Below are 27,597 nucleotides of genomic sequence, written 5' to 3'. Positions count from 1 at the left end.
AGAAGATCAATAGCAGAACACCACTTGTCATCACCTATAGCCCCCAACTCAAACCCCTGCAATGCGTCATTAAAAACCTACAACCTATTCTAGATCATGATGCTACACTCCAGAAGGCCCTAGGTGACAGGCCTGTCCTCTCCTATGGACAACCTCCTAACCTAAGATAGATTCTCACTAGCAGTCACAGGTTACACTGCAGTAATACCAATCCTGGAACTTTTCCTTGCAACAAACCCCACTGCCAACTTTGTCCACATATTTATTCTGGGGATACCATCACTGGACTTAACCATGTTAGTTACAAGATCAAGCGTATATTCTCGTGCACTTTGAGCAACATTCTATATGCCATTATATGCCAACAATGCTCTGCCACTATGTACATTGGACAGACTGGGCAAAACTTTTGCCAAAGAATAAATGGACACAGGGCAGACATCAGGAATCTCAATACACATAAGCCGGTCAGTGAACACTTCAGTGGAGTGGGCCGTTCTGTTAAAGAGCTGAGAATTTGTGTCCTAGAGCAAAGAGAATTTAAAAACAGATCACAGCAAGAAATTTGTGAATTGGAATTCATATTCAAATTCGACACATTAACACTTGGTATGAACAGAGACATCAGTTACCTCATGCATTACAAGGACTGCTTCCCTTCCTTTGATACTCATAATTATCTCAGGCAGGACACATAACATCCCCCATTCCTCTGCCGCCTTCTTCAGTCCTATGTACTTGATTTGTCACTTTTTATTGCAATTATTTTGGTCTCATGTACTTATAAATGTCAGTCTGTATAGGAAATAAGATTGATCTGATGAAGTGGGTCTGTCCCACGAAAGCTCATCACTGAATAAATCATTTTGTTAGTCTTTAAATTTCTACATTTCTGCTGTTTTGTTTTGTTGTAGTACAGACTAACACGGCTACCTCTCTGTTACTATTAATTTGACTGTAATTCTAAGCAGCAGATGTAGTATAGAATGGAGGTGTTGAGCAGTCTGAGTTTCTGTAGCATTATGTTCTCTGAACGATGTGTGGGCAAACAGTATGGGATCTGATAAGAGTTGACTTGAACTTGAGTCAAACCTAAACTGGGCTTATTGTGAGGCTAACTCACAGCCAGGCCAGGGGACCTCTGGTGACCTTTCACTTCTGGCTCTTCTCTAGTGCAAGTTTTTTTTTTTCCAGACCAACACATTTTTCATGAGCAGCTTTGCCAGGTTTACAAAGTGTTGCATGTAAATAAATTGCAGCTATGGAATGAGAGGAAGTGTACAAGGTCTGTCTTACACATATTTGGGTCAGGTTTCTATTTGATGCAAGTTCTGGAATGACCTTTCAGTGATGCCACTGGAAAAGGTTTGCACAAATAATACCAGACAGGGTGCCTGTGAGAGTTGCCAGGCCCTTGGGCAAAATGGTGGGTTAGCCTCTCCCAACCAACCCTTCAGTGCTGCCCGGGAAGAGCTGTGCATGGCTCCAGCACCAGTTTAAAGGGTCTGTTGCTCTGACTACCACAGTAGCAGCAGCAGTGGCCAGGAACCATTGGTCCTTTTAAATTGACAGGCCCTGGGGCAGCTGCCCTCTTTACCCCACCCTATAGTCAGGCCTGATACCAACCAGCCAACAAATAAAAATTAAAAAAGCTGAAGAAACTGGTAGACTAGAAATATCTCACAGACCTTTTAAACAAGGAATTGTGGGGTTGCATTGCACATACATTTTAAGCCAGAGGTCAACAACCTTTCTGAGGCAGAGTGCTGAAATTTGACCTTTTGACCTCTACATCTGGTCTGGTCCGAGAGCCCGTGATCCTTTTTAAGTCACTAATAGTTCTACTTTCAACAGCTTCATTAATAAACAAATTAAGATGCAGAGCTTTCCCATTTAGGTGGTGGTTGGTGGCATTGGCTGGTCTTTCGTTAATCCATAGGCAGCATGGCTTTGAACAAGCTCCTGGCTGCATGGGGGCGGAGGGGCGGGCTGAGCTCCCGCCTCACGTGCTGATGAAAATCGGCTCGTGTGCCACTCTTGGCCTATGTGATGGGGGTTGGTGACCCCTGTTTTAAGCTACTGGGAAGGGAGGAGATGCCCCAGTGTACATTCCAGGCTGGTTGTAATCTAGAAGCTCTAAGCAATAATGTTGACAACTCAACCCACACTTGCAACTCCCTGGGCCGAAACAGCTTCAAGGGAAATGTTTTGGGCAGAGGTGAGATGGGCACTGGGAAAGTGGCCTGTCCAAACCAACGCTTCATCGCCACACCAGTGACTAACTGAGAGATGGGGGTGCACTGTGAGTTCAACCTGTGCTGTTCAGATCAATATCTGTATGAGGAGTGTGACTTTAATAAAAGGCCTCTCTCTGCTTTCCTATCTCCATGACAGATAGACCTGAGCTAACATAAATCCTTGCCTTTCTGCTGTCACTCTCCTGGTTTCGCATGACATAGATATTTTGACACAGAATACAAATATTCCTCAGTTGGCTAATAGTTTCAAGCGTATATTTAAGAGATTTACTTCTACAATTACTGGCAGTGCCTTGAGTGAATGTGTTTCTCCGAAAAGCCCTTCTGTTGTCTGGCAAATATGTACACAAATTCATTTTGTGGAGTTTATGAAATATCACTGCGGGGGGGGGGGGCGGGCGCTGGCAGGGAGGAAATAGACTTCTTTGCTTTGGAGAACAGCTGCCTGGATCCCCGTCCTAAATACCTCCTTAGCAACGAGCCTCTCTGGGAACGGTGACAAATCATATTTATTGTGTCTCAAGAGAAGAACAGCACTCTAAAATAATGGCAGATAGAAGTGATAACTTGTGGGAATTCAAGAGAGTGTGTTCATCAGTGCTTCACAGGAGAAGTTGGCTAACAGTGGTGCAGAGTGTAGTTGAGTGATTGTAGCAGTAGTGTGTCTCAGGGCACCTGGGAGTCTCCTCTAAGCTCTGCCGCTGACTTTCTGGGTGACCTGGGGCAAGTCACCAAGTGAGAGATTTTCACAAGTGCTTTAGGCCCAAATCTCCAAAGGTATTCAAGTATCTCACTCCCATTGAAATCAGATTACTTTGAAGAGATGGGGGAAAACCCACTAGCTTTCCATGGGATTTGTGAACCTGCATCCCTACAGCACAGATTTTTGGATTTAGATTTTGTCTTTGGATATAGATTTAGGCTTCTAAGTCAGTAGATGTTACAACACTGAGCACTGCAAGGCATAAATACCTTTAAAAATATAAGCTGCAGAGATTTTTAGAAATCCCACCCTTAATTTCTATATCTATACCTCAGTTTATTCATGAATACAATGGGCATAAGGAGAGGAGAGTTGTGAGCTACAACTAATTCTTGTCTGCAAAATGCTTTGAGATCCTTGGGTAACAGTGGCTGCAGCAGTGCAAAACTTTCACGTTTTAAGACTAACCCATGAAACGTGGCTTGAGCAATTTCTTTGCTCCTTCTTGCAACTGAAATGATACCGTGCATGCAGTTGATTGTGAAGATCTTCACAATAAGACTCTCTCTCTTCTTTCTGGCCTCCTGTGATGAGCTCTGAAACTCAAATTGTAGTCATTACACTCCAGAGTCAGTTTCCAATGAGACACCTGGGAAGAGCTCGCATATCTCTCCATTACTGTTCAGACTCTCAGCAAACGGAAGCAGATTTCATTATATCACTTTATGCCTGGTCTGCAGTATTAACTATAAGATCTAGTTGTTTTTTTTTATTACTGTTTTCAAGTTCATCAGATGCTGGTCATGGAAATCTGGCTCTGCAGATTTCCATGACCAGCATCTGATGAAGTGAGTCTTTGCTCATGAAAGCGCATGCTCAAAACTTTTCTGTTAGTCTGTAAGGTGCCACAGGACCCTTCGTTGCTGTTACAGATCCAGACTAACACGGCTACCCCTCTGATACTTGTTTTCAAGTTGAAGCTCACACAGGATGCAGGCTATGTCTACACTTCTGGGAAGATTGACCCAGTCAGGGCCGATCTTCTGGAGTTTGATTTCGTGTGTCTGGTGGAGACATGTGAAATTGATCTGTCTGGAATCAGCAGTTAACCTCTGTACGCCTTACTATTGTGAGGAGTAGGGGACGTTGATGGGAGAAATGCTCCAGTCAACCTCCCTCAGTGAGGACAGTCAGGTAAGTCGATTTCAGATACATCGTGTAAACCGAGCCACAGTCATCGTCAAGTTGCGTGGGGGGGAGGGTACTGGCTTGTTGAGCCTTCATAAACCTTCACATTTCACCTATTTTGTACCATGATCCTGCTTCCTTGCATGCTTCTAAGCTGCTGTGCACGACTGTGGAGCTAAGTAATAAGACTCATTTGCTATATATTTGAGGGAATTTGTTTGTGACTTAATCTGTTTTCCTGTTTGTCCATTCACAAACTCCTCCTAAATGGTAAGAGCAAGGACCACCAAATTCCATATACAGCTTCCTCTTATCATAAGTTAAAGCAAGGTAGGGATCTGACTGTGCTGAGGGAGGTGCTGAAGGGGAGGTGCTCCCCCCCACCCCAATTTCTGGCTTGCCATTCCCATTCCTTACTGTCAGGGAGCGAGGGAAAAGTGCACAGTTTGCTGCATTCATGAGAAGTGAGTGAAGCGGCAGCTAAGGGAAACAAGCTCTCCAGCCTGTGGCCTCGCCCATACTCCACCCCTGCTCTGTTCCATCCTCTTCCCACTGTCTCTTCTCTCTGCTCACCCAGTCCAGCCAAATCCCTGAGTCTAAATGCATGAAATGACATTTGGGGTTAAAAACCCACTCTTCTAAAATTTCTTTCTAAAGAAAATGGCGCATGTTTTCCACTGTGTGCCAGATTGTGAAGACTGGACATGAAGAAGCTACTTAACAGCACTAAATTTTTGAATAACCAATGTCAGCCACAGGTTTTTTGATATACCCTGAAGTTTGTCAGAGATTTATTAGAAAAGCTTTGTAGTAAGGGCAAGTCAGTTCTTCTGCTGAATCCCACATTAAATATTATGGAATACATGATGCAGCCCTTCTCTGTTTTACATTTTCTTCATCGGTATTTCTAAGCTGATTTTATTAATATTTTATATTATACTTTAAAGCCTTCAGACAATAATCAATTCATAGTACTACACATTTAAGCTTCCTGAAACAGATATTATTTTACATTAATCAGAGTTGTTTAGCGTGTCCATGACCAAACCCATTGCTTTTAGAAAAAAACAATACTAATTTATTGTGTGTGATCTCCGTAACAATAGACATGTTTATGAAATTTCACTACATATTTATGGTAAAATATGTTTCCCAAGATTTTAGGCATATCACAGGATTTTATATCTTAGTAGGTTACTGATTTTGGTGGAGGGTTTTCTCAAAACTAGTTAGTCAAATAGCCAGAAGTAAAAGGGAAACTCATTTGCCCAGCCATCTGGAAGAAAAGAAATGTCCATTTAAGGGCTCTTTTCAACAGGGGATATGTTTGTGAAAGGAGAATAGGCATAGCTAGAAGGCACAGGAACATTGTGTCTACACTATAGAGTCCTGTCGGCAGAAGTCTCTGTTGACAAATATTTCCTGATAGAACCTCTGTCTACAGAACACGTCCACGCATAATAGGGGCAACCCCGTCAATGCCCTCTGTCAACAGAGAGCAGCCAGACTGCCCAGCCCTCTGTCGGCAGAACAGCCAACCAGAAGCTCTGCGAACGGGGCTGCCGGGTGAACTGGAAGCCCTCTCTGTTGACAGAGGGCACCCCCGGAGCACCTATGCGATTTTACTGTTGACAGAATCTGTCTACAGATGTGCTGTGCCTCAAACTTCCAAGACATAACTCTGCCGGGATAAAGATTGTGTTCTGTTGACAGATTCTAGACAGAACACATTTGTAATGTGGACGCTCCCTAGTTTTGTTGACAGAAGGTCTCTTCTGTCGACAAATCTTTGTAGTGCAGACTCAGCTGAAGAGTTTGGAAACAAGTTTTGGACTATAGTTATTAAAATTAAAATGTGTATTTTTAGATAAGGATTGTCTTTTGAAAAATTTATGTAAAAAACTATGTCTGAAGAGCCAAGCATTTAAGGCTAAAGCTGACTACTCAGATAGTGCATCTAAATAGCTCGGCAAGTTTCTTTTGCAGATGTGATTTTATAAGCTTCAGCCACAAATGAATGAAATATTTCAAGCTAATTTTAAGTTAAGGTCCTGTAGATGTGGTAATGCACAACTGTTTTCTAAGTAAGTAAATTCAGAGCTGCCACATGTCTATTAAATGGTTTAAGTACCATGTCATGACTCTTTCATGGGTTCAATGTTATGCTAATATGTCAAGCTGGACGAGGCACCAGTCGGTAACAGCCTCTTGTGGGAGCCTTTAGGAACGGTCAGAATAGAGATAGGAAAGGGGAAGCGTTGATCATTGCCACTCTCTGACTCTTATACCCACTGATCATGGCTGCATTCTTCGTTCTGTTTGGGGAGGGCAGGCGGGAAGGGGAACAGCAAGCAGTGGTGGGACAGGAGGTTCCCAGGGCAGAGGGCTGAGCCATTGGTGTGTGGGGTGCGGATAGGGTGACCATCTGTCCTGTTTTCACCAAGACAGTCCCGTATGTTAGGCAGGCATCCCCCCTTTTTTAACAAAAGAGCAAATTGTCCCATATATTCACTTCCTTTGGGGCACCTGCATTTCAAAGAGGGCGGGGAATGTGTTTATGTCTTGCTGCTGCACAAGGTGCCAAAAGTGTGTGTGTGTGTGTGTGTGCGCGCGTGCGCGTGCGTGCAGATGTTTGTGTATGTGTGTGTATTCGTGTGCATGCAGGTGTGCGTGTGTGTGTGTGTGTGCACTTTGGTCTTTTCCATCCTCTCCCATCTCCAGGTACCAAGGTGCAGCCTGGCCAGTAATCAGGTTTATTTAAAATACTATTTAACTGACAATAACAACAACATCTCTGTAATTCAGTTGACTCCGCTGATGAATGGGTGACCTTTAGCCACACAGTGTTAACAGTTCTAATCGCAATTGACAGGGCAATTTCCTGGTTTCTCTCCTAGGAGATGAGCAGAGTACTCTAGCCAGAAGCAATCTGATTTTTTAACCACCATATTAACACCTCTAATTGTAACTGAAATGGCAAGTAAGCAAGGGATCATCCCCCACAAAGTGGCTTGAGCAGCTGTAATAGTCCCATTAAAGCAACAAAACTCTCAGGGAAACTGTTGTGCCAGGAAAGCAGTTTTCTCCCATTACTTGCATCTCGAGGGGCTTCTACTCTATGGCATGTGACATTCAGGAAAATGAAGTTGCAGTACTACAGGGATCGGGCACATGAGCTAGAAAACCGTAGCTCTCAAAATAGCTCCCTTGTGTTTGTCAGGGAAGGGAGGAATTAAAGAGGGATAAAGAAAAAAATGAGAAAGGAATATAGTAATCTAATTTCTCAGTGCATTTCCCCCTGGCTGTTCTGGGGAAAGGGAGAGTATTTCTGTTGTTCAAACAGGTCTCTATGCCATGCTCACTACCCTCCTTTTTATCAAAGGTCACCTCTGTTGCTTACTGGTCTGGTTATGTTCAGTCTGTTCTGTTATGGCTATGGTCTGAAGAAGTGGGTCTGTCCCACGAAAGCTCATCTAGTAAATTATTTTGTTAGTCTTTAAAGTGCTACTTGACTGCTTTTTTGTTCTGCTGCTTTCTGTGTGCCACTCGCTTGTTGACAAGGATGCTTTTCTTTTAATGGGATTTTGTTAGTTTTGATCAGTTAAATTTGTAAAGGAATTTTGTAGGAGTTATCAGCAACCCCTATCTTGGTAGCAAAAACAAGAGGTCCTGTGGCACCTTACAGACTAACAGATATTTTGGAACATAAGCTTTCATGGGCATAGACCCGCTTCGTCAGAATTTGGGACAAGTGCCCAACTCACAAAAAGTGAAATCAGCCCATCTTATTTCAGGCAAAGCTATTTCTGTTGAAGCGGGTCTTTGCCCACAAAAGTTTATGCTCCAAAATAAGTGTTAGTCTTTAAGGTGCCACAGGCCTTCTTGTTGTTTTTGAAGATACAGACTAACTCGGCTATCTCTTCCTAGCAGTGGCTAGGAAGAACACCGGTGTCTATACAGCAGCTAGCACAATGAGAGCTCAGTACGTGACTCTCAGTACGTGGAAAAGCTGTACAAGTAATAATAGAACATAATTTTTATTTGCTGATTCAACTTCATCTCTGACGTGTTTCGAATCAATGTTTATAACAAGAAGAATCTTTGGATTAAAAAGAACGAGCAAGAGATTTGTAAATGGACCATGTGATGGTATGACAGTTTCATCAGTGTGAGTTTGGGACAAGCGCCCACCTCACAAAAAGTGAAATCAGTCCATCTTATTTCAGGAAAAGTTATTTTATGAATGTTTTAAAGAGCTTTAAACAATTTTTTTAACTGGGTCTGTTTTTTCCTATCTCTTGGCCCACAAAACACATGCCTTGGTTACCATGTTCAGGACTGTACAGGGCTTCTAGGGAGCCAGAAAAAGCTCTAAAATAACTTAGAATTAATTTCTTAAACTTACAAATGGCACTGGTTAAATGTTCACTATTGCAGGCCCTTGCAGAGCTTGAAGGGACTACCCCGTCTGATAGGAAAGGGAGAATGTCTCCTTCCCAGTGGAAAAAAGCTCCCATTTCTAGCTTGCAGGGTAGCTAGACAGCCAACGTTACAAGAGTGACAAACTTAGGTTCAGAAAATCTGTTGCTGGTGTGGGACTGCGTCTGGCCTGGGTGGGATTAATTTTGAGAGGGAATTCCACATTTGAGATGTAATTCTAAATTTCTGGGGCTGGTTGATTTTCTTTTTTTTTTTTTTTGAAGACCCTTTCCCATATAGACAAGCCCTAAATATTTGTGGAGGGGTGGCAGGGTGGAGAATCAGTAGAAATTCACAATAACTTTTTTATTTATTACATAGCTCTGTAATTTGTCTCATGGCTAGGGAGTGGGTATGAGAATAAACAATACACACTCCCCTTCCCAGCTCATAAAGCTGTAGACTAGAATCTTCCTAGACGTGTATAGGCCTGACAGTGGGTGAGAAGAAAAGGGGCAGTTGCCCCATGGCTTGGTGATTCAAAAGAGTCTGTGGGTCCCAGCTGCCACCACTACCACATCAACATCTGGGCCCTTTGAATCGACTCTGGAGTGCCAAGGGGTGTGTTCCAGGCAGCTTTGAGGGCTGGCTGCCTCAGCCCCACCCCTTCTGCTGGAGGCCCCACCCCTCCCAGGAGTGCAGAGCCGCCTCCTCTCTCCCCATCTTGCTCATGGGCCTTGGAAGTCTGTCGGCTCCCTGGCAACGTACACACAAATGAAAAAATGAGACAGTGACCTAGAGGACACAGCAAGCAGTTTCCTTGGAGATGGTTTACCTTTCCCTGAGTGCAGTGTTCTTTGTCCTTCCTAAACTGGACTAAAATATGGATCATGTGCCTTATTTCCTCCTGGCTCTCTGAACTTTTTTAACTGGTAAGGAACCTGCGTTAATCCTCAGGCCTTTTGGGTATTGAATTACAGCTGGACCTTGCTTCTCCAGATGCTAACTGTATTACTGCCACAATGGTGGAATTGGTATAGGCTGCCTAATCCCACCATACCTATTCAATCCATCATTGAAGGGAGCATATGAAAACAAATTGCAAGCCCAAGTTAAATTTAGATTTATTCAATTGGAGTTAATTATAATCTTTATTTCGTCTCAAGCGACGCCTTCTTATCATACGCTTATTATAGCTGAGAAAATTAATTTTTATTCTGCCATAAAGGTGAATGTAATAATCTGGGTTCAGGGAGGGGATTAGTTTAATAAGATTTATAGGCAGTCTTTCAAACAGTAGGCTTTTATTACACTCTCTAGGCAGCCTTCCTCTATGCATGTGTCTATCAGTTTGGGTGACAGTGGCTAAAGTAAGCTATGTCTATAGTTGCAATTGAAAGTAAAAGTTTGTTTTTGGGAACTACAGGTTGAACTTCTCTCATCTGGCATCTTTGTGACCTGACCAGTGCAGGATGAGATAATTTGCTGGATGGCAAGAGGTCAATATTATCTAGCACATTACCAACACTACCACTGCCGACTGGCCTCTTAGAAGGCGGTTAAGTAAATTACAGCTAAAGAACAGCACAGAGCACTGAGAGCCGGGGCTGGTGTCTGTGAACAAACCTTATGGGATCACAAGAAACTTGGCCACACCCAAAATAAGTGGTTGTCCGGCTAACTAAAATCATGCCGACTTACGGATGGTGTCAGATGAGAGAGTTCCGGATTAGAGAGATTCAACTCATAGAAGTATTTTGCTGACAAAAGTGCCCATAAACATCTTGTTGCTAAAGGTTGTGTAGTGTAGACATACTCATTGTACTTGCCGACTAACAATGAACAACAGCATGGAAATTTCCCTGTCCAACTTTGTGTTTTGGCTGAGCAATGGACGCAAGAGGTAGCGTGGTGCTAAAAATGAAAATTAAACTCGCTTTACTAGACAGGTGGCTGGGCTGTGGGTTTCATATGCCCATCCACCTGTTGGATTTTGCACTAAAAAGATCTCAGTGAACAAAATATTTCTAAGGACATGGATGTTGATTTCATGCATTTTTCATATCACTGGCACCTTCAGCAAAGATAAGCATGCCATGTATGAGCAAAAACTGTGATGGAAGAGAAGGACTGCTAACAGAGAAACTGCCTGGATTTTTTAGCACTGAAATACAGGTAATAGTGACTGACTAACCTTGTAAACATACATTAGCTACGGGCCAAAACCCATGATAGAGAGTCTTGACCTGCCCTCCACAATGGATGAGTTCAAAAAGGCAATCGGCCAGACCAACTCTGGCAAAGACCCTGGGACCCTGGGATGGAAGGTATCCCTGCTGAAATTTTCAAGGCAGCAGGACAAGTGTCACTTGAAGCCTTTCACAGCATTTTGACCAGCATCTGGGAAGAAGACATGCCCAAAGACTTTAGGGATGCCACAATCATCTCACTCTTCAAGAACAAGAGCCACAAAGCTGACTATGGAAATTACTGGGGCATGTTCCTTCTCTCTACTGCTGGGAAGATCTTGGCCTGAGTCATCCTCAACTGTCAGATCACCAGCATCTCAGAGGAAAATCTAGCAGAGGAACAGTGTGGTTTCCGCCCAGGCCGCCACCCCATTGACTTGGTCCAGGAAAGTGCATAGAGCAGAACTTGGGTCTATTTGCGTCTTTTTAGACCTGACCAAGGCATTTGACACCATCAATAGAGAAGCCCAGTGGATTATCCTGTCAAAATCCAGCTGCCTGAGAGGATTCGTTAACCTCATGTGCCTGTTCCATGATGACATGACTGGCTTTTTTCTTTCAAACGGTGAGTCCTCAGATCCATTTGAGATATACAGTGGTGTGAAGCAAGGGTGCGTGCTGGCCGCAGTGTTATTCAACCTCTTTTTCACGTGTGTCCTCAGCCACACAGTCAGGGACCTGGACCATGGAGTCTACATAAAGTACAGGCTTGATGGGTCACTTTTCAACCTGCGTCATTTGAATGCTAAAACCAATAAGTTTGAGAGCCTCATCCTTGAAGCCCTTTTTGCTGATGACTTTGCACTTACGGCACACAAGGAATCTGATCACCAGCTTATTGTCAACAAGTTTGCTGAAGCCACTCGCCTCTTTGGTTTGACCATCAGCCTAGGGAAGACCAAGGTACTGTTTCAACCTGCTCCAGGATCTGCTGCTCTCCCCGCTTTAATATCTATTGAAGGAACAGAGTTAAAAATAGTAGACGAGTTCAAGTACCTTGGCAGCGTGATAGCCAACGATGGCTCCCTTGACAAAGAAATCAATGCCCGGATGCTTGCGGAAAGGAAAGATGCTTGCGGAAAGGAAAATGAACTTTCAGAAAGCCTTTGGAATAAGTCACCGGAAGGAATGCTGTGGGGTAAATGACATGAGTCCTGCCAGCAAATCTCTTATGATTGTATTACGTTTCTGAAACACCGTGGGGGAGAGGGAAAGACAAGTTAGGTGGTTGTGTTCTCTCAAGCTCTTTTAACATGCATGCTTCCGAGGTGTTTCCCTCTAGTGGCACTGGTACCTCAAATAAATTAATGAGTCTGGTACAGCCTTAGCTGAAAACTATGTGGTTTTAACTCATGCAGTAGAGCAGGGGTCAGCAACCTTTCTGAAGTGGAGCGCCAAAATTTGACCACTTGACCTCTACGTATGGTCCGAGTGCCTGTGATACTTGTTAAAATCACTAGTAGTCCTACTTACAACTGCTTCATTAATAAATTAAGATGCAGAGTTTTATCCTGTTGTCGTGGTTGGTAGCATTAGCTGGTCTTTTGTTAATCCCCTGGCGGCACGGCTTTGACCAAGCTCCCAGTTGCATGAGGGAGAGGGGGCAGGGCTGAGCTCCTGCCTCATGTGCCTCTTAAAACTGGCTGGTGTGCTGCTATTTGCGTCTTTTTAGACCTGACCAAGGCGTTTGACACCATCAATAGAGAAGCCCAGTGGATTATCCTGTCAAAATCCAGCTGCCTGAGAGGATTCGTACACTAAGCGCCAGAGAGGTCCCAGGGTGATCCGGCCCAGCAACAGTCAGGGAACTGTTGATGTTACATGTTCACAGCCTGAACTATTCCTATTCACCATTTAAAAGCACCTTTCTGCTCACATGGGGTAGTGCAGATCCTCACACTACAAGCTGAAGAAGTGGGTCTGTCCCACAAAAGCTCATCACCTAATAAATTATTTTGTTAGTCTTTAAAGTGCTACTGGACTGCTTTTCTGTTTTGATAGTATATAGACTAGCATGGCTCCCTCTCTCTTCCTCTTGTGTGATGCTTTGAACAGCTGTGAAATAATTAAGTGTTCACTCCCAGCTGGGGGTGGAGGAGTTGGAATAATTCACACTTCATTCATTTAGATCAGGTCAGCTCTAGAGACGGTTTGGCAGTGTAGCTACTTCGGCAAACTCATCATGAACACAGCTTTACCAGCAAATACATGTTTTTGCCATTTTAGGACAAACTATCTCCTCTGTGACATTGCATTTATGCTGTTTTGCCAGTCTTAATATATCACAAGAATCACACCCCTAAGCTGTATTACTGTACTGGCTTTCTAAATATCTCTGGTATTGACCTGTCTTACTGTTTCAGGTAGTTTTCTGGAGCACAAGATCACTCCCAATGTTTAATTCCTGTATCGTTTTAGACAGACACTCCTGTCTCACAAGCATATTGATGAAAAGTGCCGTTTGATTATATAACCAATTGTGCACAAAATGTTATAAATAGACCGTTGTACATTCATGTCAAGATGTGGCTGTCAATGAAATAACTGCTGATGAAATAACCTGCTAAATATGGTTGCTATTTTGAGTACTATAGGCCCCTGATGATATACTAAACATTTAATAGTTTGAGGGCAAAAAAGGAAATTAATTAGAAACTAAGGCTAGTTTGTAACCGGCCCTATGTGGCTATAGGAAATGCCCAAAGAAACCTTCCACTCCCCCTTGTGCCTTTCGCAGAAAGTTGTCTCTTTTGAGGAGACCTAAAACTCATGGTGGTGCTGGTGTCCAAGAAAAGGGCAGACATGTCTGCATCCCTGACTCTACACTATCCTCTTCAAGGGGGTGTTTGGGGAAAGCTCGGTGTTGAGGTGTAACTGGGAGTCACGCTGGCTGAGGGAACCAGTTCCTGTTGGGACAAAGTGTCTTGCATACCACCTGCTGCAGAGTTGTGGCTTTGCGCTAACAGTCAGGCCTAACGTGTGTTGAATCTCAGGCTTTGTCTACCTGAGGGAAATGGATCAGTATAGCTATTTCAGAATTACTGTTGTGCGGTAGTATAGCGAATCTGCAATACTGCTGCCATGTGGATGGTCTGTTCCGAAGTAAAGGTGATTATCTTCCGGAACGATTACCGCCCTTTCAGAGCACAGTAATTCACCTGGCATTATTGTCACTGGCTTTCCAGAATAAAGTCATTTTTTTGAGGAATAGCACTGACAAGGAGAGTTGCTGGGGAATCTCTGTACAGGTCAATTTTCCTGTGTATAGACCACATCACAATGCAGTGCCAATAAGTCTTCCTTGAAGTTATTCCTCTTTCACCTTGAAGTGCTGCTTACGGTTTCAAAGCACTCCAGTCCTGCTCACTTTTGAATCAAAAGGCAAAGCTCCACCCTGCAGGGCTGACCGCCTTGCTGAGCTGCTGGCAGGAAGGGGGAGGGCCTGCTCCATGTGACAGAAGGGGCAGGGCTTCAGGGAGAAGGGGTGGAGCTGGAGGCAGCTAGCCCCCAGTGCCACTTGGCCCAAGGCACAACATCCTAACCCCGAGCCCTCAAAGCTGCCTGCAGCATACTACATGGTGGTCCCTCCTCTCCAGGCAGCCCTAAGAGCTGCCCGGAGTGCATCACATGGCACTCCAGCAGCAATCTGAAGGGCCTGGGGTGGCTAGAGCTCGGACCCTTTTGAATCGTGGGGCCCTGGGGCATTTGGTCCTTTTGCCTCCCTGCATCAGCAGGCCTGCTCCGACTGGCTTCATAGGTACAGGACTGGGTCGTCTTCTTGCTTGCACAATAACAACATTTAAAAAGCTAAATGGTTCATCATTTCTCCCAGTATCTCTTTTGTATCTATGAGGCATTGGCTACAAGTTCAGAGCTCAATTTCTGGCATGGTTGCATTCATCTCCTGAATGGTTCGGGTTAGAGCTCACACCTGTAATGAGGCCATTTGTGTTTTGTTCTAAGGAGAAATGCGTTTTGACAGACTCTTTTCAAAACACCTTTGCGTAGATTTGCAGTGCTGACATTCAGCTGCCGTGTTCTTACTAATATTTCAGCTGCAGTTTTGCCTGTTAATTAGAATATTAAAAAAGTCTCTAAAATATTCTATGTGAATTTCATTGGCATCCTTGGTCTGCTCAGAAGCTTCATTTTTAATATCATGCCCTCAGCCTGCATGATCTTCTTTTGATGAAACCTTGAATTAGATGAAAGACGGATTCTCATTGCTTTCTGAGATGTACAGCTATGGATCTGCTTCTGTTTTGACTGTCATGTGCTGTGTTTCATTATGGCATTGGTCCAGGTTCAAGCACTATAGCTGTCCCCCCACCCAAAAAAAAAAGAAAAAACCAGTCTGGATAATTTAAAAAATCCACCACCATGCAAAGAAAAGAGAGCAAGTCTTCTGTTTTCAAGGTGTAAGCTGACCAGGCATTAGTCTCTGCCACACTGAACTCTGCCTCATTGTCTAGCAATCTGAGGTAACAGAGCACATATTTCTTCCTTAGACTGAAGAGCAGAATATTGTCACAAAAATGGAGGGCCAAGACTTTCATAGGTGTTTGGAATTTGGGGTGCCTCTGTTTTTTCGGAGACCACCTTGAAATGGGGTAAAGGGTCCTGATTTCCAGAAAGGGTGGAACACTTGACCTGTAGATACTAGAACTAGGGATCCTGGGGGTTAGGTGAGCAGACAGCAAGTGTGAAAAATTGAGATGGAGTGTGGATTGTAATAAGTGTCTATATAAGACAAAGTCCCAAATATTAGAACTAGCCTTATAAAATCAGGACACCTGGTCATCCTAGGTAATAAGATGGGTGAACCAGAGTGCCTCATATTTAAGGAGGGCACTGATAATAATAGACATCATAGAAACTTGATAAAATGAGGATAATCAATGGGACACACTAATAACAGTACAAAATAGAAGGACAGAACAGGTTGTGCTGGTGTGGGAGTGGCACAATATGTGAAAGAACATGAAAAATCAAATGACGTAAAAATCTTAAACGAGTCAAACTGTACCATAGAATCACTATGGGCAGTAATTGCAAGTTTTAATAAGAAGAACATAATAGTAGGGATATATTATTTGGTCACCTGACCAGGATGGTGATGATGAGTGTGAAATGCACAGAGAGATTAGTGAGGGTGTTTAAATTTTTAAAAAAACCAACCCTCACTAATGGGGGATTTCAGTGATCCCCACATTGACTCTGTACAGGTCACCTCAGAACAGAATGCAGAGGTAGTTTCTTGACACCTTAAATGACTGCTTTGTGGATCAGCAACTGGCCCTGGAACTCATAAGAGGAGAGGCAATTCTTGCTTTAGAATGTAGCTGGACCTCTTGGTAATCATGACCATATAATTAAAAGCAGAAAAAACACCACAGCCCAACAACCCTGTAGCACTTAGTTTCAGAAAGGCGAGCCACACACAAATGAGGAAATAAAACAGAAGTTCAAAGGTACAGTGCCAAAAGCGAAATCCCAGCAAGATGCATTGAATTTTATAAAGAGAAACATTATCAGCCATAATACAGGCTTAACTTAATTGCACACCCAAAAATAAAAGGAAAAAGGAAACCAAAAAAGTTCCACTGTGGCAAACAACAAAGTAAAAGTAGTGAAAGATCAAAAGGCATTGATTAAGAAGTGGAAGTTACATGCTAGTGCGAAAACTAGTAAGGAGCATTAACTTTGGCAAATTAAGTGTAAAAATACAATTAGGAAGGGCGAAAAGGAACACGAAGAACAGCTAGCCAAAGGCTCCAAATATAACCAAAAATTCTTAAAGTACACGAAAAGCAGGAAGCATGCTAAAGAACTAGTAGGGCCACTGGACAATTGAGATACTAAAGGAGCACTCAAGGACAGTAAAACCAATGGGAAGAAGCTAAATTCATTCTTCGCATTAGTCTTCATGGCTAAGGATATAAGGGACATTCCCAAACCTGAGCCATTCATTTTAGATGACAAATGTGAGGCACTGTCCCAGACAGAGTTGTCATTAAGGGGTATGTTGAAACAAATTGAGATACTAATCCATAATAAGTCACTAGGAGCAGAAGGCATTACCCAAGAGTTCTGAAGGAACTCAGATGTGAAATTGCAGAACTACTAAATGTGGTCAGTAACCTTTCAGTTAAACAAGCCTCTGTATCAAATGTCTGGAAGAAATCTAACGTGATGCTAATTTTTAAAAGGGCGCAAGGTGTGATCTGAGCAATTTCAGGCTGGTAAGCCTGATTTTAATACCAGGCACACTGGTTGAAACTATAGTAAAGAAAAAAATTATCAAACACCTAATGGGGAAGAGTCAATATGTTTTTATGCAGGGAAATCATACCTCACCAATCTGCTGGAATTCTTTGAGGGTCAACAATAAGCATGTGGACAAGGGGGATTTAGTGGATATAGTGTACTTAGATTTTCAAAAAGTCTTTGACAAGGTCCCCAGCAAAAGCTGTTCAGGAGAGTAAGTTTTCCTGGGATAAGAGAAAAGGTCTTCTCTTGGATTTGTAACTGGCTTAAAAGACAGGAAATAAAAGGTAGGAATAAATGGTAAGTTTTCAGAATGGAAAGACGTAACTACTGGAATTCACAGAGGTCTGTTCTAAGACGAGTCCTAGTCAACATATCCATAAATGATCTGGAGAAAGGAGTACGCAGTGAAGTGGCAAAATTTGCAGATGATGCAAAAACTGTTTGGGATAGTTTAAGTCCCAGGCAAACTGAGAAGAACTACAAAAGGAGCTCTCAAAACTGGGTGATTGGGCAAAAAAAAAGCTGATGGAATTTAATGTGGATAAATGTAAAGCACTGCACATTGGAAAACATAACCCCAACTGTATATAAATAAAAGATGGGGTCTAAACTAGCTGTTACCACTCGAGAGAGAGCTCTTGGAATAATTTTTGTACTTCTCTGAAAACATCCTCTCAGTGTGCAGCGATAGTTTAAAAAAAAAGAGAGAGAGAACAGAACATTGGAAATCATTAAGACAGGGATAGGTAAGTCAGAAAATATCATATCGCCTCCTTATAGATCCATGGTATGCCCATGTCTTGAATACTTTGTGCAGATGTGGTCTCCTCATCTCAATAAAAGATATAATGGAATTAGAAAAGGTACAGCAAAGGGCAAAAAATGATTAGAGGTTTGGAACAGCTTACGTATGAACAGATATTAATAAGATTGGGATTGGAAAAGACTCGACTGGGGAGGGGAAGGGGATATGACTGAAGTCGATAAATTCATGACTGGTGTAGAAAAAGTAGATATGAGAAGTAGTAAATAGTGTTTTCTTAACACAAGGACTGAAGGTCACCAAACGAAATTAATAGGAAGCAAGTTTAAAACAAATAAATGGAAGTATTTCTTCACACAAGGTACAGTCAACCTGTGGAACTCCTTGCCAGAGGATGTTGCGAAGGCCAAGACACTAGATAAATTCATGGGGGATAGGTCAATCAATGGCTGTTAGACAGGATGGACAAGGATGGTGTTTCTAGCCTCTGTTTCACAGAAGCTGGGAGTGAACTACACAGATTGGATCACCCTATTAGCGGTACTGCTGCACCCCCTCCTTCCGCCAGTCTCTAAGTGACAACATCATATATAGGGTTTTTCCATCTGGTTCAATGACTCTGCGCACCTGTCTCTTGACTTCTGGAAGAAAATCAATTCCTTTTAAGGCATCTCAAGCAAGGCATCCAAATCACAGGTCACTTTTGATTCTGGCAGAATGGTTGTGTGTGTTGTTTACATACATTTCCTTTTCCCCTTGCCCCCCTCGTACTGTTAGTACCAGAGTGACATCACTATGGCTTTGAAAGAGCACACGGCTCTGGCGAAACGAGCTTGGGTTACCTGTTGCTCTTCTAGTTCTTTCCCATCATCCCTCTTCTTTGTTTCATTGCTTTAAACAGGACCAAATAATGTTCTTCTCTCCTGCTCTTACTGAAGCTGTTGTTTAAAGAGTAGGTGATTTAACAATTGTTTTGTCCCAACTCCTAAAGCTGGAACAGGGTCGTGTTTCTGATGGCTGCTTTAAAGTGGTTGATGCCACAAGTGCTGAACCTTGGAACTGAAACCAGGGGGTGTTGGCTGGCGTGTGGTTCGAAGTATTTCTTGTTAGGTGTACAGCTAGCATCATAAAATGCTGCAAAATTCAGGTATTGTACTTTGTTTCAGGCTGGTTCTGGGACAAAACCTAGCCCTGTCTACTGGTGTTTATGGCTTCCCGTGCAAGCTTTCAGACAAAAATTGTCTCATTTTGTTTGAATTATGGCAGGACAGAAGCCTAGGCTCCACACCAATGTGTCAGATGATATGCTGACTGCCACCACTGTAATGAAATCAGGAAGAGGAGAGACGTACTTTTAAAGTTCCTGTAATCAATATTTGAGCGAAATAAAACATCTGTGTAAAAAGGTGATAAAACTCGCTGTCATGTAAATGCTAGTATAATGAAGCCTCATGTCCTCTTCCCATTTCTGTTTACTTCCTGGAAATGCACCAGTGTTTAAAACTCCCCAAGAATCTGTTTTATCTTGGGAGAAGGCAAAATTCAACACTTCTATTGGCAATTGGAGAATATCGTCTTGCTGCATGCCCTTGGCTTATTGTCTCTTACAGCTGGATAATTTTATGATGAATGAACCATCATAAAAATTTTGCCATCAGATGCAGCTAGATATATCTGCAATTCGCTCATGGAAGGCACGGATCTGAAATCTGACTTTTCGGCAGAGAAACAAACAACACTTCCCCGCTGCTTTCACAAGAACCAAGTTCGCTTTCAGCTACTGAAATCTGCAATTTCAGTTTCTGCCATGGCATGTCTTGCTGTGTCAAGGTACGCTATAAATAGCAGCGCAGTAACGGAGTTGCTAAAGCATTCCTTGGTAGCTAGAATAGGCCTTGGCGCTCCTGATCATGTTGAACAGTTTTCTTCTGAAATTTCTGCTATAAATAAGACCTGTTGAATCCTGCAGCATGATCATCAAAAAGCTTTTTCCAATATGATGTTCTTATGAGTTCCCATGGAAGACTATTTTTTCTCCGAGTGCCTTTGCTATCCCTTGGAGTTTTTACCTCAATGGAAAAGCTCGAGTGTGAGCCTGCCTGTGCTGCTCACAGGGATTGTCAGGATCTCCACATCCTGTGGTGAGGGCTTCCCTTCTTGTGCGTCATGCACAGATCTGGGAAGGGAGGTGCTGGTTTACCAGGGGACACGACTGGTTCGCAGTGTATGATTAGGAGAGATCGTTGCAACCCAGGAGCAAGGGAACAACCAGGAACCCGCCTGTAACTCAAAATGCAAGCAACATGGCTGCAAAGTGTGACTGCAGCATGTGCTGGCATAGCTGAGCTCATTAGAAATAGCAACACAGTTGTGGCAGCACAAATGTGTACAGAGTGCGGGGAGCAGGAGTGAGCTGCACTTTTGGGTGGCTAGGCCATGCTGTTTCCTATGCTATCACAATTGCACTGCTATTTTTAGGAGGTAGTTGGATCAAAGCTAGCTAGAGAATATCTAGGCATGCTACTGCTGTGCCTCCCAGCTTCAGTGTAGCCATGTCCTCTGAGTCCCAGTATGAGGCAGCCTATCTTGACTGCCTCTTCCTTTGGAGTTTGTAGCAAAGCCACAGTTAGACCCATAGCCTTTGTATATAGTACACTCATGGTCAAAGTATCTCAAGTAAACTGTGTGCATGAAAGCTGGAGAGGGGATGGTTTTGGTGAATATTGTGCTGTGCTAATGCATGTTGTTGTGTTTTTATACTTTTGTGTACATCTGAGAGAATGGTGGTTTGGTGACCACAGCAGAAACAATCAAAATATATAGGGAAAAAAGGAAATTTTGTAATGAATTTTATAATAAAATGAGAGAGGGATTTAAATAAACAATAGGAGAAAAAATTGAGCAATCAAAAAGAAATGAGTACATTTTTAAAAGAGAACCAGAATGGAGCCAAGTCAAGGGCAAATAGATGATGAGACTTACCTTATAATATATCTTCAAGAAATGTAGCCTTGTTAAATACACAGCTTGAAAGGGCAGCTTAAATATTACAGCTCTTATCAGTGCTAAATTATGTCTGACGGTATCTGAGTCATCTCGTGTGTAACAGGTGCTATTGTTGCTGTCATTGTAGCATTGAGCATCTTCTGTATCTGCCAAAGACAAACATTAGATTTGCACCCTGAAATTTAGGTACAGAGTAAAAGAAGTTTGACCTTAGACTCTGTCATTGTTCCTGTTCTCTTGTCACATTAGGGAGCTGCTCTGTGTTTAATAAATTGGATTCTGTTTAGTTTTGGTATGATTCCCAGAGGAGCAGCTTTTACTGGACTTTTGCCGTATAATAAAAATGTTAATGTAGAAGACCTGATTTGTGTTTTTTTTTAGTATTATAGTCCATTTGGATTATACTTCAGTATTCATTAGAGATGGGCCCAAACAAAGACCTTGTAATCTAGGTCTCTCCCTCCCCAGCACCTTTTCCCTTCCAGAATGTTTTGTGGTAAGGAAATGACAAATCCATTTTCTGACTACTTGCAGGGTTTGAAATGTTATTTTCCTTTCTGCACTGGAACAAAACCAAACTCTTTAGAAGTCTTTTGAAGAGGATTTATTTCAGAACACCTGTTATTTTGGATCAAAAAGATAAGGCTTCATCTCTTCCTCTGGGTTCCTTCCATCCTGGACCTGAGAGACAGCCCCACTGAAACCTCCCTCAAAATTCATAAGTGTCTGTGAAATATTTTGATTGTAAATAGTGTTTCATCAAAAGGCTTCAAACCAGTTCTAAATGGAACCCCTGTCTGAACAGCTCGTCGTCATAGTTTGCAAAAACAAATTAGCATTCATGCAGATTTGCAGTCCCCCAAAATAGCGCGACTTTTCCTCTTTAGCAATGTTGGTCAAAACATAAACCTTTTGTTTTATTAATGGCTCATCTACACACTGTGGTTGTTTCCGTATATAGTGGAATATGGATCTCCAGAATGCATGGGTTTGATCTGGTAGCGCAAAATGAAAATCCAACCAATAAGATTTGGCAAAATCCAAACTGGAACCTGACTTTATCTCTGCTACTGGTGCCTGATCAAAAAACCCACTTGACTTCAGCTGTTAGAGGGGAGCTGTGTTAGTCTGTATCCGCAAAAACAACAAGAAGTCCTGTGGCACCTTACAGACTAACGGGTACTTTGGAGCATAAGCTTTTGTGGGCAAAGACCCACTTCGTCAGATGCAAATGCTCCAAAATATCTGTTAGTTTATAAGATGCCAGTTTTTTACTTCAGTTAGCTTTGGATCAAGACCTTAAGGTAAACTTTATCAGGAGCACTACAGGAAGAATGGAAAGGGAAGTAGTTTCAGAGGGATAGTAGTGTTGGGCTGTAGCTTCACAAATAACAAGAGGAAGTGGATTTTAGCCAAGAAAGTTCATGGCCTAAATTTATTAGTTTCAAAGCTGCCACAGGACTTCTTGTTACTCGTGGAATAAGTATTGGCAGGCTAGCCTAAAAGTGAGCAAGGTAACATTCATGGTGACAATATTTAAATGCTTTGCAATGGTGAACAACTACAATGATCTCCACTGAATAATTGCTTTTGAAAGGAATTAAAGAAAAATGGCTAAGTAAATATTAGAATTCTTTTTCCTTTGGTTTGCAGTGGTGGAAAGCCGAGGAGGAGTTATGGACAGCGCACAGAGGTTTTCAAACCTGCCGGTGTATCTTCCCATGAGTTATCACATCTCTAGTGCTGATGTTTCCTTCTTCCTCAAAGAAGCCAATCAAGATATCATGAGGAACTCCAGTTTGCAGGCTAGGGTAGAGTCACTCTTTATTTACAAAGCCAACCAGCCGCCTGTAGTAAATGCCACTTATGGACCTTTTTCAGTTGAACAAGCTATTCCTGAGGACCTCATGCTGACTTCTGCTCCTTTTGGCTTCGCTAATGAATTCACATTTAACTGGAAATTAAAATCTCACATAATTGACAGCTCAATATATTCCAACAGGCCTAAAGTACAAGCCTTGTTCTATATTGCAGGAAGGGACTGGGATGATTATGATTCTTCCGAGAGATTGCCCTGTGTGAAGATGTTTGCTTTCTTGGAGACGAGAGAAGCTGTGGCTAGCTGTCGCTTGGCAGGCCATCTAGGATTATGTGTTGCAGAACTGGAATTAGCTCCCAGTTGGTTCAGATCTCCTCCACCATTGGTTTTGGAGCAAGAGCAAACAGCAGCTTTGTTGGAAGGGATTACAGTGGAACTCTTTTATAAGATGTATGCAACAGATGGGGAGTGTTCTCCTGAGGATGCCAAGTGGGAAAATAACATACATGCGGGTCAAGATAACGCACACAAGGGTTTGCTGCCTGCGGAGAGGGTTGGTAGCATCATTGTTTATCCAACTCAAGACAAACTAAAACTGTCTTCCCTGAGGCTGGATGAGAATATCATGATCCATTTACCACTCAATCCTGTCGAGGAAGGTGACATAGTAACCTTTCATATCTCCCTTACTGGTGACTCCCTAGCAGATCAGTTTACGTTAAGGTAAGTGTACTGTGAGGTCAAACAATTCAGCAGATTACAAGAGCTGAATGCATCCCCTGGTTATACAGTTGACCCTCTGTAATCTGGAACTCTCTTGTCTGGCAACAGCCGTAATCCATAATGATTTTAGTTAGCTGGATCACCACTTATCATGAAGTGTGGCCATGTTTCCTGTGGTCCTGTAAAGTTTGTTTCCAGCCACCAGTCCTGGCTGTCAGTGGTGTGTGGTGTTCTTTAGCTGTCATTTATCCCTAAAATGCCTTTTAAAGCCCAGTAAGCAGTGGAAGTGATGGTAATGTGCTAGACAATATTGACCTCCCATGGTTCAGCAAGTTCTTGCATTTGGCACTCAACAGGTCCTGAGGGTGCTGGACTAGAGAGGTTGAACCTGTAGCTCTGTTGAGTTTCTGTGAGTATTGTCCTGATAAAGGATGTCAAGCTTTGTCTTACAGAGTGGGGAAAAATTCTGTGTTCTTTAAGCATCTGTGAGTAGAATAGTATTTGGTATCTGGAAGCTGAATTTGAAATCTGGGTCATTAATATTTGTAGCAGCAACGAAGGGTCCTGTGGCACCTTATAGACTAACAGAAAAGTTTAGAGCATGAGCTTTCGTGAGTTAACTCACTTCTTCAGATGCTGGTCCTGGAAATCTGCAAGGCCAGGTATAAATAGGCCAGAGCAAGTGTAAGTGTAAGAAATAGGCTCTGGCCTATTTATACCTGGCCTTGCAGATTTCCAGGACCAGCATCTGAAGAAGTGAGTTAACTCACGAAAGCTCATGCTCTAAACTTTTCTGTTAGTCTATAAGGTGCCACAGGACCCTTCGTTGCTGCTACAGATCCAGACTAACATGGCTACCCCTCTGATAATTAATATTTGTATGACTTATAAAATGGGACAATGATTATGACTATTTTAATTGACTTTGCCTCTGCTTGTTATACCTCCTGTAGGCCAGCCAGAATGATTGACTATGTCTGTCCCTTTTGCTAGAGAAATACTTATAACTGGCATTTTCCCTGGTTTTCATGTAACTTTAATCAGCTACCCTTTTAGAAGGTATTATCATAGTACCCAAGCACCTCCCAAGTTCTTATTTCTTACACTTTACAATGCTCCCACATGGTAGGGAAATGTTATCCCCATGTTTTTACAGGTGGGGTACAGAGACACAGAAATTAAGAGGTTGGAAGGAAGAGTTATTAACTTGTACCCATAGTATAAAAACGAGTGGTCACCCAATGGAATTAATGTGTAGAAGGTTTAAAACTAACAAAAGGAAATTTTTCTTCCCGGAACGCAGAGTAAGCCTGTGGAACTCCTCACCAGAGGAGGTTGTGAAGACCAAGACTTTAAGAGGGTTTAAAAAAGAACACAATAAATTCATGGAGGATAAGTCCATCAATGACTATTAGCCAGGATAGCTAGGAAGGGTGTCCCTGGCCTCTGTTTGCTAGAGGCTGGAAATAGATGACTGGAGAGGGATCACTTTGAGGATAACCTATTCTGTATACTCCCTTTGGGCATCTGTAATTGGCGTCTGTTGGAAGATAGGGTACTGGGCTAGATGGACCTTTGGTCTGACCCATTATGGCCATTCTTATGTTTTTTATGTCCACGCTGCCCTGTCATTTGGACTAAGGAGATATGAGTAGCAGAGCCTAGCAAAGTACTGTGCTATAAATCCGTGCAGATGCTGCAGGCATAGACTAAAAGATTCCTCATTTGCATGATTGTAGCTTGCAAACAAGGAACCTTTTAGTTTGTGCCTGCAGCATCCACCTGGGGGAGCCGCAGTGCAGTTCTTTGCTACGCTGTGCTATTTACCTCCCCTGTAGTCTGAACTGCAGGTCCCTGTCGACTTGCCTAAGGACATGCTGGAAATCTGTGGCGGAGGAGGATTCGGAACTAGTTTGTCTGAGTCACAAGTCAGTGTTTTAACAAGACCACCTCTCCAGCCTTCCTCCCCTCAGTAGTATTTTAGTGATTTCCAAGCTTAAATGGCTGCTTGCTCATGACACAGCACTTTCCCATTTAACAGCAAAAGAGAAAACTGGAAAAAAACAAACCCACCCAAATATGTTTTTCTTTGCGTCCTTCTCAAAATTGGAATCAACTTTCTTGTTCTTGACTAGAAATGTTTAGAAAATGGAAAATCTTTTTTTTTTTTTGGTGAAAATTTTACTGGGAACTCCCTCCCCCTCTTTTTTTGTTGGCTAAAATCGTAATTTTTGAAAATTTCCAACCAGTTTCATCAGAGAACTATTGAGTTGCATAGTATCCTGATTTCAGGCACTCTTAACCCACATGTGGGTTAGTGCTGTGTATTTATTGCTACGCCCTTAAATGTTAGTGTTGGTGAAGAGCTGCACAGAGCTACAACTCAGAGAAATAGGAGGCAGGCCCGGGAATAGGAAGGCCAAGAGGTAATTGGAAGGCCTCATACTGACTGAGTATTAAACCCTAGAGAGAGGAAGAGTTGCAATACATACTGGCAGCTTAGACACATTTTTACTCCTCACTTGTAAGTCTAAAAAGATGGGGGTACCAGAAGCATACTCTCTGTGACAAAGACACAGACAGCTTGACAAAGTGCTCAGAAGAAGAAAGTTGCTGGAAGAAGGTTTGTTATTCATTCACTTTGGCTGTGTCTACACTTGCATTCCTCTTCCGAAAGAGGCATGCAAATGAGGGACATCGAAAATGCAAATGAGGTGCAGATTTACTTATCTGGAACTTAATTTGCATATTCTTTCAAAATATCTTTCGAAAGTAAACCTCATCTTCGAAAGAACCCTTCTTCCCGTAAAAAAAAGGAAGAAGCGTTCTTTCAAAGACAGGGTTTACTTTTGAAAGAGCTGCATCTATACTGCTTTTCTTCTTTTGAAAGAAGAATATGCAAATGAGGCACCCAATATGTAAATCTGCACCTCATTTGCAGTTTAGATTTTACTCATTTTCATGCCTCTTTTGAAAAAGGAATGCAAGTGTAGACACAGCCAAAGTGAATCAATAACAAACCTTCTTCCAGCAACTTTCTTCTTCTGAGCACTTTGTCAAGCTGTCTGGATTGGCTCATGACTGAATGCCTACCTCAGAGCAGACTGTCGAAAACAGGGCCGAAACCCTAACTGGTGGGGCTATGGTAATGAGGCACTTTGGGATATGCTAATGAGGCGCTGCTAAGAATATGTAGCACCTCCTTAGCATAATGGCGGCCATGAGCGCTTCAAAACTGCCGGTTTTGAAACACAGCTGCCTGTTTAGCTGGGGTGTCCTTTTGAAATGGACCCCTGATTTCAAAAGCCCCTTATTCCCATCTGGAATGATTCCCGCGTCTGAGTTCACAAAGTCAGCACAAACATTTTCAAAGTTATAAAACAAAACATATATGTTCTCTTATAGCCTGGCATAGTGACCTTACAAGTGAGATTAATGCATGCAGCAATTTACAAGCAGTTCATATAGTCAGAACACAAAATTAGACTTAGACTTAGGTCCGCCTGTGCGTGTGGGCACAGTGGGCAACAAGTGCTTTGCAGAGATTCTGGTCTGATGCCACTGTTTCTGCTTCTTCCCACGTTATGCCAATGTTCTCAAAATACATTCTTATAAAACTTTGAGCAAAACTAACAAATTGGTGAACGGGACTGGTCTCCAGCTATGAGTCTGTTAGTTCTTAGCTATGTCTTGGAGTCTTGGCAAGAGCTGGCATCTGGTTTGCCAGCGTCACACACTTCAAAAACATTAATTAAACATTTAAATATAATATAACATTGATATTATTATGAAACATGGGTATTGTAGTCTGAATCAGTCAGTGCCTATTGTATAAATACAGAATGAATGACCATTCCTGTCTCACTGGGGTAAAAATGTGTAATGGATATAAATTCTCATGCTTCAAGGCCTACCTCAAAAACGAAGTGCTTATGGCCAGGAAGAAACTTCCCATAAGAACAAGTTATTCTAAAATTGTTCAGTTTTGGCTTTCCTGCAACTTCCTCTGATGCATATGATACTGGTTAATGGTCAATGGTGGAGACGGAAGACTGAATTAAAACGACCAATGCCACAATGTTGAATGGAAGTTCTTATGTTCCCATTAATCTACCCACAACATGGGAGACACAGAGGAGCCAATTCAGAGATGTAAGCAAGTTGCCCAAAACTGCAATGGGTGCCATGTTAGCACTGAG

The 27,597-nt window shown here is 42.5% G+C and overlaps 1 protein-coding gene across 1 annotated transcript in view; it reads left to right on the top strand.

Moving 5' to 3' along the window:
* TMEM132B (transmembrane protein 132B) overlaps positions 1–27,597 on the top strand; it is a 463,877-nt gene that overhangs the window by 106,834 nt on the left and 329,446 nt on the right. The window contains exon 2 of the mRNA XM_075012547.1: positions 22,510–23,398. Within this exon, the coding sequence (XP_074868648.1) occupies positions 22,510–23,398 (889 nt within the window). The remainder of the gene's footprint in view (positions 1–22,509; positions 23,399–27,597) is intronic.

Source organism: Carettochelys insculpta, chromosome 18 (genome assembly GCF_033958435.1).
Source record: "Carettochelys insculpta isolate YL-2023 chromosome 18, ASM3395843v1, whole genome shotgun sequence".
Classification (NCBI taxonomy): Eukaryota; Metazoa; Chordata; order Testudines; family Carettochelyidae; genus Carettochelys; species Carettochelys insculpta.
The sequence above is the reverse complement of the archived record's forward strand: the minus strand, read 5'-3'. Positions and strand labels throughout refer to the sequence as shown.